The 15257-nt window shown below is 43.3% G+C and overlaps 2 protein-coding genes across 2 annotated transcripts in view; one reads left to right on the forward strand and one right to left on the reverse strand.

Moving 5' to 3' along the window:
• Positions 1-15257, forward strand: part of LOC310798949 (myomesin-3-like) — a gene marked incomplete at both ends in the record, with an annotated part of 118678 nt that overhangs the window by 72121 nt on the left and 31300 nt on the right. Inside the window, 3 exons of the mRNA XM_083661504.1 lie at positions 10958-11057; positions 11258-11345; positions 12045-12136. Of these exons, the coding sequence (XP_083517630.1) occupies positions 10958-11057; positions 11258-11345; positions 12045-12136 (280 nt within the window). The remainder of the gene's footprint in view (positions 1-10957; positions 11058-11257; positions 11346-12044; positions 12137-15257) is intronic.
• Positions 1141-3195, reverse strand: LOC310798842 (E3 ubiquitin/ISG15 ligase TRIM25-like). The gene has a single exon (XM_083661402.1). It carries the CDS (start codon positions 3178-3180, stop codon positions 1513-1515), a length of 1668 nt encoding a protein of 555 aa, XP_083517528.1. The 5' UTR covers positions 3181-3195; the 3' UTR covers positions 1141-1512.

Genomic DNA, 15257 nt, shown 5'->3' on the forward strand with positions numbered 1-15257 from the left:
CAATGGCTTCCTTGTTTTTCTCGGGAGTGCAAAATAACTTTAATAGGTGATTTTTTACATTTGTTGTCTGCGCAGCCCCACCACACAACAGCTTTTAGCTATGTTTAATTCAAGGAAAATGTTGCTGGTGTGTGGAAGTGAATGGAGAGCTTTCCCCTGTGATGGGCGTGGCCTATTTCATGCAGTGTCTCTATATCAAACAGCTTGAAAACAATACATCATGATTGGTGGAGCTGCTTGGTCTCAGAGAAAGGATTTACAAACAAACTACTTGTCACATAGCAGGTTTCAGACCAAGGATTTGAACAGAGCACACCCACCTCTTATATAACCTCCCCTTCTCTAAACTCCTCCCCTGTGCACTGACGGGTCAATCAATCACAGAATTGACATTCAAGCTTGAGATTTTGAACAGCTAGTGTTTCTTCTCACTGCGGCTTCATTTGCTCTAAACACTTTGTTCTGTTTTAGGGGCGAAATCGGCTCAGTTATAAATAATGTCATATTAGTTTTCTCTAGTAACTTTGGTTGATTTCCTGAAATGAATACAGAGGCAATATTTCATTCATTCTTGATTTTTTTTTATTAATTATTGCAAACATTAACTTTGTTAACACAACCAATCACTAAAGCCTGGTAAAGGTCTCTCGTTCAATCTTCCATCTACGTATTAACTTCATCCACACAATCAGTGTGTTAAACCAGTATGCCATCATCACTGTGGAGAAAATAATGAATATTCTCCCTATTGATTATAATAATGATTACATTTGTAGTGCGCTTTTCTCAAAAAAAGGTACAAGGAGCCGGGAACAAAATCAACATATTAACAACTATTCAGCTATAATAAAGGGAAGACATAGTGCTTCTCCATTAAGGCCCATGCAGTGGAACAGAAACAGCAGAAAATATTACAGCAACAATAGAAATATGCAACACATATAAGAACTATATAGACCACATGACAGTTATGTTTTCATATGAATAAACACCAATTTGGATTCGCTCTATCACTGACTGATATACAGTAATACACAGAAAAGATTGGCTCTATCACTGACTGATATACAGTAATACACAGAAAAGATTGGCTCTATCACTGACTGATATACAGTAATACACAGAAAAGATTGGCTCTATCACTGACTGATATACAGTAATACACAGAAAAGATTGGCTCTATCACTGACTGATATACAGTAATACACAGAAAAGATTGGCTCTATCACTGACTGATATACAGTAATACACAGAAAAGATTGGCTCTATCACTGACTGATATACAGTAATACACAGAAAAGGAAAGACAAAGAAAACAGCACCACCTACAGAAACTCAAACGTCATCAACAGAAAATTCAAGGATAAAGACGTCACAGTCCCGCCCACATGTGTGATTGACAGGTGCTAAGTGCAGTGTAGAAACACCACAGTAACGACCAATAAGCAACAAAGATGGAGACAAAAACTTAAAAGGAAGAATCTCACTCATCGCTGCTTTAATCACTCATGTCTACTTGAGCTCACACAGCTCAGCAGTGGCTCCAGTGTAATAACACAACAGTCCAGGATGGAGAGGCTGAGTGAATGTGGTCTGGACTCTGTGGAGGAGAGTCATGGTTTCAGAGACGTTGTAGAAGGACAGAATACCTGCTCTGTGATCCAGGTACACTCCTACTCTGGAGGAGGGAGGGCCTGAGATGAGAGTGTTGATACTGTTATGTGTGAACAGACAACTACTGCTGCTGTAACACTCTAATGACCAAGACTTGTCATTGTATCCAAATATACTTTCACTCTCTGTTCTGCTAATATCTTTATATGAGACTGCTATTGAAACCCTCCCGCTCCACTTCACCTCCCAGTAACAACGTCCAGTCACACCCTCTCTACTCAGGACCTGAGGTTTGTCAGTGAATCTGTCTGGGTGACTAGAATATAACTGTGCTTTACTCATCCATGTTGCTTTTCTGTTCCCCTCAGATAATAACAGCAGTGTGTTTGCTGTGTTTGGATCCAGTGTGATCTGACGTGAATATTGTAAGAAGTCAGCTCTGGTCTTGGGCTCTGGTCGTGGCAGTAAAACATCCACTTCAGTCACTGTCAATGAGATTTTAGAGCATTCCTCTGTCAGAATGTCCTGTAGTTTATCTCTGACCTCTGACACAGCTGCAGTCACATCCTCAAAGTAGCGCAGAGGACGGGTATCGATCCTGGGTGAGTCTGTAGATTGACTGAGACGTGACAGTGAGGGGTAACTGTGGAGGAAGTGGATGTGATCCTCTGTGTGTGAGAGCTGCTCCAGCTCAGCGTCTGTCCTCCTCAGCTCAGAGATCTCCTGCTTCAGCTTCTCCTGAAGTTCTTCAGCCCGACTCACTTCCTCTTTCTGCTGGGATCTGATCTGCTGCTTCACCTCAGAGCTTCTCTTCTCAATGAGACGGACCAGCTCAATGAAGATCTTCTCACTGTCTGTCACTGCTTTATCAGCAGAGAGATTCATAGCCTTCACATCCTGTTGAAGCACTTTCACGTCTTTCTCTCTGCCCTGGAGTCTCTTCTGGATTTTGTGCCGATTCACCCCGAGCTCTTTCTGCCTCTCGGCCCTTTCTGCTGCAGCTGAGACTGTGTCGTGTCCCTTATGTTCGTCCACGGAGCAGAGATAACAGATACACTGCTGATCAGTACGGCAGAACATCTTCATCACCTCGTCGTGACGAGAGCAGATGTTCTCCTGAAGCTTCACGGTGGCTTCCACCAGCCTGTGTTTCTTTAATGGAGCTGCATCATAGTGAGGCTGGAGGTGCTGCTCACAGTAAGAGGCCAGACACACCAGACAGGACTTGAGGGCTTTCAGCTTTCTCCCAGTGCAGACATCACAGCCCACATCTCTAGGTCCAGCATAGCAGCGATCAGGAGGAGCAGCTTGGAGTCCGGTCTTCCTCAGGTCCTCCACCAACTCTGCTAACATGGTGTTTTTCACCAGGACAGGCCTCGGTGTGAAGGTCTGTCTGCACTGGGGGCAGCTGTGGATTTTCTTCTGATCCTCTGCATCCCAGCAGTCTTTAATACAGCTCATGCAGTAGCTGTGTCCACAGGGAATAGTCACCGGATCCTTCAGTAGATCCAGACAGATCGAACAGCACCCTTTTCCCCCGTCCAGCTGAATTCCTTGCTGCGCCATTTCACTTCTCAGTGACAGTGAGTCAGATAGTTTCAAGCTGGGCTCTGCTCCAAACCAAACCTCTGTTGTTGTCTTCATGTTCATGTGCTGATCTGCAGTGAATGTGCTGGTCAGCTCTTGCACTTCACAGCATGTTTACACCTATCTATAAACTGGCAGATCTGTGAAAGGGGAGGAACAGGAAATAGGTGGAGAGAATAGAACTGGCTGTGTTTGAGGGAGGGGTTATCAGGCTTTTTATTCCAGGAAGAGGAGCGTTAAAGAGGCAGTGTGTTTAAATACAAACTTACAATCAATCTCTCTCCCCCCTTATCCCACTCACTTTAAGTGCAACATTTCAAAATAAAGTTCCAAAGCCTTGTGGAAATTAACTATTTAGAATGGTTCTCTCTCTCTCTCTCTGTCTGTCTCTCTCTCTCTCTCTCTCTCACACACACACACACACACACACACACACACACACACACACACACACACACACTTTTGTAAGATATTTTTTACGTAGCTGTAATGGTTCAATGAGTAAAAAACAAAACAGTCAAGCATTCAGAAATAATATCCTATGCTCTCATCAGCGCGTCAGGTTTTGCTGCCTGTGCCTGTGAGATCTCCGTGGTAGGCTACTTTTAAAAGTGGTTGCCGGAGGGGCAACCTGGCAAGAGCTTTTGGTTGCCCGAATAAAAATATGGTTGGCCAATTTTAGTCGCCTTATAATTTAGATACTATGCAGTCATAAGCCGGCTTAATAATGACGATGTGACAGAAAAGTAAGTATAATAGTCTATAGTATATAGTATAATAGGCCTATTCAGTGTGCGCACCGGGTGTAGTAGTAGTAATAATGATAATAATAATAATACATTTGTGTAATTTCGTTTTCTAAACAAATCTTATTTTTTGGTTTATAATGCATTTGCACTGAAAGGATTTGTTTAACTAATATTTGTGAACTTTCATTTTCATAGCCTAACAGTTATTGTTCATATTGTGCTTAATTTATTAATTAAAAGTGTTACTTTTTTATGCCCAGCAGGTGCACTCGGCTCCTGTGGGTCTTTTGGGGCCCTGTCGTAGATGCGCCCGGCTGCGGACGTGCGCGTTCACGTGAATACGTGCTTGTTGCCAAGCAAAACACTTCTCTCAGAGGAGCTCGAGACAGCTGACAGACAGCTCCTCCAACTCAGCTCAAACTTATAGAGTTGTATTCAAAGCATAGAAACGTTCTCACAGCTAAATTTAACAGCGCCAACACAAACAAACAGAAACAAGATGCATGGAATTTGAGTACAAGTGCAATCAGTACTGAATGCGATGGCAGACTGTGCACTGCGGGCAGTTGACGAAGTCAGGAAGAAATGGAAAGATCTTCCGACGCATCAGCTTTTAAAAACCCGCCGACGAGCGGAGGTCCTGCGCCCAAAACGTCCATTTACAGCAGATATCGATGGATATTTTTGGAGAAGATTCCCCCGCATCACAGGACTGAACGGCACTGACAGCACAGAGCTGTCAGTCCCGACAGCGCAGATCAAGATGAGACAGCTGCCAGTCAGTACGCCTTGGGTGTAACTTTTACGCCTGCTCCAAACCAGACGTAAAAGTTACACCCAGGCGCAGCGCATACAGGGCTTAAGACTACATGGTGCACTAGTCATAAAATTAAGTTAGTCTTATCTTTGAGTTCTACGTCGGACGTAGCGTTACACCTATGTGTACGCCCAGCTGGTGCACTCGGCTCGAAGCGGCCCTGTCCCCGCTGCACTCCACTCTCTCACCCCGTATGCGACAGGCAGACAGGCAGGGATGCAAACCATTCCTCAGCACATATACGCGGTGGTAAAAACGTTTTTGAAGGGTGTCCTGGTCGAGGTGTATGTTGTAGGCTTGTTGTAGGCTACATGCTTTGCAGTATAACGTTAGTTTTCCGTCCCGTTCAAAGACGCAGGGGTATTTCACCTCGATGACAATTTCCTCGTCCTTTGTTTCTGTGCCGGGGGCTGCGGGCTCAGCACTGGAGGACTGACAATGTATCCATGGTCCACCACGTCGGGATGTAGTCTCCATTCGTCCAGCAGGGGGTCGCTTCTCACGCATCAGATCAGCTCCCGTGTTCTCCAGGCCCGGAATATGCAGAGAACCTGAGAGAACGAAGGTGCTCTGTGGCCCAGATGCATGATCATTCCAGTAGCATCATTCTGGTCACAGTAATAATGTCAGGACACATAATAATGTCAGGGGACTTTGGCTCTGAACTTCACAATCCTCACTATTGATGGCTTGTAATCAACCTAAGAATTGAAGCTTACTCTACTTTTGTACTTGCTGTGTGTCTCCTTGTAATATGCTACGTGGGAAACAAGCGTGGGTGCGTGCGTGTGCGTATGTATGTGCGTCATTCCATTCATTCATGCTGAAAGGTATTCAGGAGATGTGAATATGGAGGTGAGAGGGAAGCCTCATGTGACTAGCCTGATATTCAGACTGCATCGTCAACTCATTTCCTCTCCACAACTGTGGAGTGGGCGTGGCTTCGCAGGTCTGGAGCCAGGCTATCATGTGACGGCAGTAACAAGGAAGTAACCAGATAGATGAAGCAGCTGTAATCATGCTAAACATTCACTTGGCTGAGTAGACTGAGGTTTGAGTCCAGTTCATGACCTCAGAGTGACACTACACACACTACAGTGCACTCCTCTTATACTGATCACCTTGGGACGGGTCACGGGTGATATTGATCACTATAGAGAGGCAAAGTGATCGCCTACTTCCTGCTTCAGCACTGTACCAGAGATTTTCATCCGCAATTTATTTTCCCATACACATTTCGTAAAGAAAATATTTTTTAGATGTTTATGCCTACGCCGCCGGCGATAGCCAGGCCAGAGGCATTATGGATCCGGGTTGTCCGTCCGTACGTACGTATGTCCGTACGTACGATGTTCGTTAACGCGATATCTGAGGAAACGCCTTGACGGAATTTCATCAAATTTGCTTCAAACATCCACTTAGACTCAAGGATGATCTGATTAGATTTTGGTGGTCAAACGTCAAGGTCACTCTGACCTCTCGAACGCCATTTTCAAGCTTGTTAACGCGATATCCCAGGAATGCCTTGGCGGAATTTCATCAAATTTGCTTCAAACATCCACTTAGACTCAAGGATGATCTGATTAGATTTTGGTGGTCAAACGTCAAGGTCACTGTGACCTCTCGAACGCCATTTTCAAGCTTGTTAACGCGATATCTCAGGAATGCCTTGACGGAATTTCATAAAATTTGCCTCAAATATCGACTTGGACTCAAAAATGAACTGATTAGATTTTGGTGGTTTTTTTGGGTTGCTAATTCTCTGTTCTGTTATTTCCATCAGTCGTTTGTGTTGCTGCCCTCGGCTCTGATGAAATAAAATCCATCTCCTTGCTCAGCCTTAACATGACGGGTTTCAATTGTTTTGAGAGAGAAAAAGTCCGCTGCTCGGGGAAGCCCTTGTACTTGCGTGTAACGTTGGCTCCGCTAGGCCGGAGGCGGGGGTTTAGTGAAGCCGCGGTCTTGCCTGGGGAGAGGCCGCCGGGCTAGTGGCTCCCCTTCTCCCCGTAGCGTAACTCCCGTGTGTAACCAGGTTAATGACCTCTAATATCAGCCAGCCACCGTTCACTAACGTTAGACATCAAAGAGCATCAAAACAAGCCTGAAACTCCGACTTAACCATAGCTCGAAATAACATTAAACAGTTTGTTATTTTTGTCATTTAATGTTATTTATTTATTTTAAAGGAGAATTGCACACTTTATTTTGACTCATTTTCTATTGTTTTTGTATTATTTATTTCTCTGCATCAAACTTGAGAAAGAAAGAACTTTCAACTGCTATACTTTTTGCCCAGTCTGTTTATATAGTGTTGGGTTTAAGTTTTGTTTTTTATTAATTTAATTTAGTTTAAAGGAGAATTGCACCCTTTCTTGTACCCCATTTTCTAAGGGGTTTATATTTATTTGAATGAAAAAGTACATGATGTAATGTAAATATGTTGGAGTCATATACACCGTGTGAGTGCACTTACAAATCTTACTACACAGGCATAAAAACTTGTTTCTGCAGCTCTGACTAAAAGAGCCTGGAGCAGTGAGTTACTACTTCTTTAATTCAATGTTGATGAGCATCAAAGAAAATGGTTGATGTTCAGCTTGTGTTCATGTCAGGTCATTGAGACCTATTGGAAAGTTGTTCCTGTAGTGACGTACAGTACTAGTGAACACAGGTTTGGGCTGACTGAGCAACAGGCTCATGGAGACTTAAGTGCCTTTTAAACATGAACTCTGGATCATGTCCTGCTAGAGAGAACAGGATATTTTCAGGTTTTGCCTTTCTAAACATGAGGGGTCTTCGTTAAGAATCAACTGGATATGAGCCGTTTTTTCTGCCAGTGGGCGGAGGGGGGGGGGGGGGGGGGGTGGGGCGCGGTAGCATGTATCGAAAACAAGAAATGTGATAGGAAACAGCTGTAGCTATGAGGCAGTCAAAATAGTGGTCGCACCGTCGTCAATCACTGTGGGTGATTTATTTTACAAGTGGCAACTAGTCATATCTGACTAGTTTTAAATGTATTTCTCTCCACAAAAGTTTGATAGCCTATCAGTCAGTCAGCTCCTATCCTCTACGCAGTGGGGAGGCACACAACACTGCCTGCTGATATAATTGGCTGCATCACGTTAGCGACAAATCTGGAGACTTCAAAAAGCATGCCGTTGGTTTTAACAGAGTCCATTCCAACGAGGGGTGGCAATGTGCCAAAAAATGACCGCTTCGCCTTGCTACATAGCAGCCCAGTCAAAATAGTGGTCGGACTGTCGTCAATCACTGTGTGGGTGATTTATTTTACAAGTGGCATTTCAAGTCATATCTAACTAGTTTTCAATGTATTTCTCCCCACAAAAGTTAGGCTTTTTCTGACATGGGAGCAAGCAAGCAGCGCAGCAGCATCCCTCACTGGACCTGGCTGCCTGCAGCTGAAGCGCATTGGCCAAACAATCAATCAAGCCGTTTTTGCAGCACTTGAGGAAACCGTGAGTTTGCTCGTTGATATAAGCGATTGCCCGAACGATTCATTAATTAATAAACTAGTGAACGTGAAGTGAGTCACGAAGAGCCACACCTGCCCACTACGGATATGCGGATAATAACCTGCCAGATGTTTAACATGAGCTGCGATTGCGTGGAAGCGGATCTTATACCGGTGGTCGAGGTAGATAAGATACGGAGTCGCGGGAGTGCGCGTAGGCCGGCTAATTGTTGTTTAACATGCAGGCCAACCGGCTAGGTGCAGGTTATAATACGGATTCCACTGCATGTTAACACGTTCACTGCCAACGACTTTTTTTTTTGACGGTGGGGCGTTGATCAATCCCTTTTACGTCTCCTATACAATTATTGGAGGTATTGAATGTGTATAATCTATTTTACCGACCCACTAAGTGTTGACAGTGCTCCCCCCAGACGAGCGAAAGCAAAGAAAAAACAGCGGCGGGAGGAAGCCATTCTCAAGGAAATTGTTTGGCGATTTTACAGTCATCCAGACTTGCCGAGAGCGGCCGCGCCAGCAGCAGCAAACCCAGAGCGGAGAGCGATTTGCATAATAGATTATAGGTGAAACACACTTTGAAACACCGCAGAAAGGCCAGAATCAACATCTGCCCATCGCCCACGCATTCCCCGGCCCATCAAGACTCGCACAAGGAGCGTCCGCAGGCAAGCAGCAGCAGCAGCAGCAGCAACGCACTTCTGACACGCCCGCTGCAGAGCCAGGAGGAAGGAGGAGAAGACACACGGAGGGAGGAGTTTGAAGGGAGAGGGGTGTTTCCTGCTGTTATGGAGGAAATTACTGGTCAAAACTATTGTTTAGATGTCTGACGGTCTTACTGATGCCAAAAATGAATGGTTAAAGTGACTGTTCTATCGAATTTCACAAAAAGCCATTTATCTCAGAATAAATTTTCAAACGCTGAAACCATGCTGTACTCAACGGCTAATATCTACATAACTACTAACTCTACAAACTAACTCTTTTAGACAGAGAAAGCACACATTCTATTAGTACTTTTGTGAACTTTGTGTTCACAAAGTCAAAGCAGAAAAGAATCCTCGGCTCTTGTAAAATGAGCCAGAATCCTCAAAAAAACCCTCTGGCAGAACCTACCTACAGTAAAAAAAAAACGGCTGGCAGTGAATGTGTTAAGAAGTGGCTTTAGGGTATCAGGGGGACACAGAGGTCATGTTCCGGCCTAGTTTTCGGTCTTGTGATTTGAGAGATCTGATGTCTTATTTTGTGCTAATAAATTACACACACAATGTGTAGTCAAAGAGAGAAGTTATTCATCTAAATTCAATTTCTGCTAAATTCCAGGATTTAGATGGTTTAGTGAGGTGAGATAACAGAAGAATGTACCTGTAGGAGAACCAAACAAATGTTACTTTGTATTTCGAGTTCTCCCCATGAAGTGATTTTGGTATAGATGGGCCATTGTATTTAAACAAGCAGTATTCTACTGAGTGACCTGTATTCAGAATATATCTATAGGGAGAAATTTAGTTGGTCATTGTAAACCCACAGCACAGTAAGGATGACATGTTCTTCATAGATCTAGCCTTTTAATGTTGCTCTTAAGTGCTTTCTCAAAGTACACCAAATTCATGCATTTTACTTTAAAATGTTAAAATGAAATCTCGTGCGGGTGCATGCCACCGCACCCCCCTAGGGGGTCTGTGGTCCCCCACCACAACAACTCTAAATCCTGTGGGAAACACTGACTCCAACTTACTTCATTGACAGCAAGATCCACATTTTTCTTCTCGCCAATTCTCAATGGCTTCCTTGTTTTTCTCAGGAGTACAAAAAAACTTTAATAGGTGATTTTTTGCATTTGTTGTCTGTGCAGCCCCACCACACAACAGCTTTAAGCTATGGCCCAATCCCAATTCCTATCTTAACCCTCAATCTTAACCCTCAGTCTCAAAAATGCGCACTCCCGCGAAGCCTAGTGCTGTCCCGATTCTCAGTGCGTTGAGTTAAGGGTCGAGATTGAGGGTGAAACGGCCCTCACTTTTAAGATTTTCCAGTACCACCCTTGGCGGTGAGTGCGATCCCAGAATCCCTTGCGTGTCATGGCTAGATCCCTTCAGATGAAAGATGGCGGCGAACGGAGGAAAAAAGCAGCCCTACAAATGTAAGTATTTCCTTGTTAATAGAGATGTAGAAATTACGAGAACCATTGTATTATATTAGTTAAAACGTCATTTTATGGATTTCCGTTTTGGAGCCTTACGCAAAAAAATGTTGTTGCTAACTATCGATAGCCGGTAGCCGTGCTGGTGCGATCAAGCCATGACGCTATTGCTAACGTAGTTACGAAATGCCATAATTATTGGTGGTAATGTCGTTTAGAGTTGTTTTATACAGCCTACGTGTAATGTTTGCACCGTCATTTTTGTAAGATGATCTCCCAGGCTTTTTATCTAACGATAGTTACAGCTGCTGTAGCTAACTATCGTTAGATAAAAAGCCTGGGAGATAACTGCAAACTATTATCACATGAACACTGTAGTCTGTAGTTACAACACCCAGCAGTACCGCTAACATGTTTCGGTTTAACTGGTTAACTGTCATAGCGGCTCTGCTGGATGTTGTGACTACTGTGTTCATGTGATAATAGTTTGCATGAAACCAATAACCTACAGGTAGCCAAAAAGTAAAGATACTAATGTTATCCCTGTTGCATTTCAGGGACAACAGAGACAACGCGGGCCCTGATTCGTTTCAGGGCCAGCAATGAGGACCAGTTCACTAACGGAAAAATGAAACAAGCCCCCAGAAAACTATGGGAGTGAGTAATTTGTGGCTTGTGTAGTGTTCATATTCAGAACATAATTCTCAGTCACAACGGCAACTCTTGTCCTAGTGACCCAGCTTTCTGTTTTGAATATATGAACATTTCATGAATACGTCTAAGTAGATGGCAATGCATGACCTCATACATCTTTTTCACCATTCTGTCATAACCATCCCTTTTTTGTTATTACACAGGCAATTCATCAAAGAAGCTGGCTTGGAGGGCAAAGTTGGATCCCAACAGGCTGGCAAAAAATGGGAAAACCTTAAAACAAGATACAAGGTAGGCTAATGTCAATCCCTTGTCCCATCCTTAAAATCTCTTGTTAGTTCTTGTAAGTATTTTTTATGATAATGTGCATGTGTGTGTGTTGCAGGAACTGAAAACTCCCAAAACTGGGTCGGGCACTGATGCTGGGGAGGAGACAGCGGCTACCTGGCAGTATTATCTAGATATGCATGATGTTCTGGGTGGTAGGCCATCTATTGACCCTCCTCTGCTGGTGGCATCATTCCAACCAGAAGGGGACCCTACAACTATACTTCTGGTAAGTATGGAAGACTAGCAAAAATCACATTTAATGTTTTAGTGTAACATACCCTGTACTCGTGCATCTCAATAGTTTATTTTGTTCACTTTTGAAAATAACTGACAAAATACTGAAATTTCTAACAATATTCTAATTTATTGAGATCCACCTGTATGTGACTCATGGCCACGTGACCAGGTTATGTAATTTATTTTCTTCTTCTTCAGGAGATTGTTGATGGTCCCTGCACCCCAACCACTACCTCTACCGATGGTCCCTCTGCCGATGGTCCCTCTACCTCAGCGACTGTCTCTGGTCCTTCCACCTCAGCGACTGTCTCATCTGCTTCTGCCGTGGCCCTTAGCGCTTCCGCCAGATCCACCTCAAGCCCCCCAACCCCTTCACCTCAAAAAAAGAAAAAAAAAATGAATCCCATTGTTGACTTTTTGAAGAGCGAGAGTGCCAAGGAGCAGAAGCGCCACGAGGAGAGCGAGGCCAAAACTGAGCGCTTCCTCGGGCTGTTTGAGCGCATGGTAGAGAAAATGTGAGAAAATAGCCTTTTTCTCTCGCAGCTGTTTGCACTGTTCAAATGTTTGCACTACTGCCATTCCTACCTCAATTTTTATGTTGTATGTGGATAATTTTATACCTGTTTTTGTAATATAAAGAAAAAGCTTGATTTAATAAAAAGTTGAAGTTGGTTTAACAAGGCTGTGAGCATAACTTATGTAATTTATTTAGTATGTAATCACACTAGATTTTCTCAACATAGCTAGTAGAAACATTACCATGAAATAGAAAAAAATAGGTACTTAATTTTTCTGAAAAGATTTATTTGACAAAAATAGGTGTAAATTGAAAACAAAAGAACTACAGAATCTTGCATATCCATAAGAAGTTTACATGTGGATCTGTGTGCATCAAAGAAAATGGTTGACATGCCAAATACCTTAACATACAGTACAAACTATATACAGCAGTCTTATCCATTTTGTATCACAGACATCCATAAGAGGTAAACATGTGGAGCTTTGTGCATAAAAATAAACATGTAAAATACTTAAACATTCAGTACAAACTATATACACAGCACTCAGCATTTTTTTTTTATCAGACAGCATTATTACTGTGGGCCCTGCACATGGCCTCAGATTAAGGCAGCCAATCTGTTCCTTTCAGCATTTCCAGACCTTTCATGAGCTACTAGGGCATCACGGGGTGGGCGAGGCTCAAACATGTCCTGTGCAACATCGTCATCCGGCTCAAGCATGTCTCCATTGTCCAAACACACATTGTGTAAAAAGGCACAGGTAGATATGACCACAGGTGAGAATGTGGGCCTAACCTCTAAGGCCTTGAAGAGGGTGGATCTCCATCTAGTTTTCATTACACCAAAAGCCCTTTCAATGATGCTGCGCCCACGGGCATGATGGTAGTTGAAGCGGGACTCTGTGCGTCCCACAACAGGCTCTTTGTAAGGCGTGATTAGGCTGATTGGTCTGTCCAGACAGGGATAGCCTCCATCTCCAAGAATGATGTAACCGGTGGGTGGGTACTGTTGTGTCCTGTAAAAAGTACTGTTCTTCATAATGCGTGTATCGTGAACTGACCCTGGGTAACCGACAAAGATGTCCAGAAACTTTCCATTTGAATCACAAATGGCCTGCATGTTTATCGAAAAGAAACCTTTGTAATTCAAATAGTCGATTCTGTGCAGTGAGGGAGGTTTTATTCTAATATGGCAGCCATCTATTGCACCCACAACACAGTTAAGGACAGGGGTTCCTGAAAGCTGCCCAAATCCTTGTCCAACTGCATTAAGCTCTGCTGGTTGTGGGAAATGGATGGCTAGCTTCAGGTTCTTCCATATCCGTTGTGCAACTCGGTGGACTACCCTGTGAACAGTGGATTTTGGCACACTGAAGACGCTAGAAACAACACGATATGACAGTCCATGAGCCAGCCAGTATACATATATCAGGACCTCTAGTTGAGAGCCCCAGCCATGGTCCTGTTCCCTCAGTAGAAGTCTTTGCAAACCCTGCATGGCTCTTCTGGTCAGGCGGAAGTCCTGCTTCAGCTCGGCCTCTACGTTGAACCACAGACGCAGTATAGGAACATCGTGGTTCAGCTTGCAGTACGCCGTCGGATGACCACTCTGAAAAGTTCACATGGAAGATTTTAATAGGTGAAACTGCAGAAAACGTGAAAGCATTTTTCCCATCCCCAAAATCACCACTGCATATTTTTTCCTTCCCCACATAGGGACAGACTAACGTTTGATACAATGCATGTGTACTGTATTATTTTAGACCTGCACAAAAATGTTTTGAATGTGTCTTTAGTATCACTAAATAAACACAAATCAATAGGCTAAGTAACGTTCGCTCGATTTAAATGCGTTATCACAAATGGATTGAGACTAGGCTATTAGCAAAGTTAGCATGTGGTGTTGCTATGCAAACGAACTTACAAAAATACGTCTTTGCAGTCTATTCTACATACCTGAAACTGATCCACCAGCATTCCCATGCGTCGGAAAAGTCGTCTTTTTCTTATCTCTCTCCGTTTGGATGTGCAGATTCTCAAAAAGATGCCTAAAGCCCAAGCAAAGGAAATCAACGCAGCTGCAGACGGCATAGTTGGTGTTTGTTGTTTGGTAACACGTCGCATCCGAGGGTAATCGCCGACTAATGATGACGTATATGCCGTCTTCTTCTTCTTCTTTAGAATTGACAGAATGGACGGAGCTTTGGCGTATTGCTGCCCCCCACAGTCTGAAGACGTAACTGCCTTTAAGGGGTGTCCCATTTTAAAGTCGCAAGATAGCCCTTAACACTTAGTTTTGAGGGGTACTTAAATTGAGGGTTGAGCTTGAGGGTTAAGATTGAGGGTTAAGAAAAGAATTGGGATTGGGCCTATGTTTAATTCAAGGAAAATGTTGCTGGTGTGTGGGAGTGAATGGAGAGCTTTCCCCTGTGATGGGCGTGGCCTATTTCATGCAGTGTCTCTATATCAAACAGCTTGAAAACAATACATCATGATTGGTGGAGCTGCTTGGTCTCAGAGAAAGGATTTGTACAAACAAACTACTTGTCCCATAGCAGGTTTCAGACAAAGGATTTGAACAGAGCACACCCACCTCTTATATAACCTCCCCTTCTCTAAACTCCTCCCCTGTGAACTGACGGGTCAATCAATCACAGAATTGACATTCAAGCTTGAGATTTTTAACAGCTAGTGTTTCTTCTTACTGCGGCTTCATTTGCTCTAAACACTTTGTTCTGTTTTAGGGGCGAAATCGGCTCAGTTATAAATAATGTCATATTAGTTTTCTCTAGTAACTTTGGTTGATTTCCTGAAATGAATACAGAGGCAATATTTCATTCATTCTTGATTTTTTTTTATTAATTATTCCAAACATGAACTTTGTTAACACAACCAATCACTGAAGCCTGGTAAAGGTCTCTCGTTCAATCTTCCATCTACGTATTAACTTCATCCACACAATCAGTGTGTTAAACCAGTATGCCATCATCACTGTGGAGAAAAGAATGAATATTCTCCCTATTGATTATAATAATGATTACATTTGTAGTGCACTTTTCTCAAAAAAAGGTACAAGGAGCCAGGTACAAAATCAACATATTAACAACTATTCAGCT

The sequence above is a fragment of the Poromitra crassiceps genome (assembly GCF_964638095.1).
Source record: "Poromitra crassiceps genome assembly, chromosome: 26".
In the NCBI taxonomy this organism is placed as follows: domain Eukaryota; kingdom Metazoa; phylum Chordata; class Actinopteri; order Beryciformes; family Melamphaidae; genus Poromitra; species Poromitra crassiceps.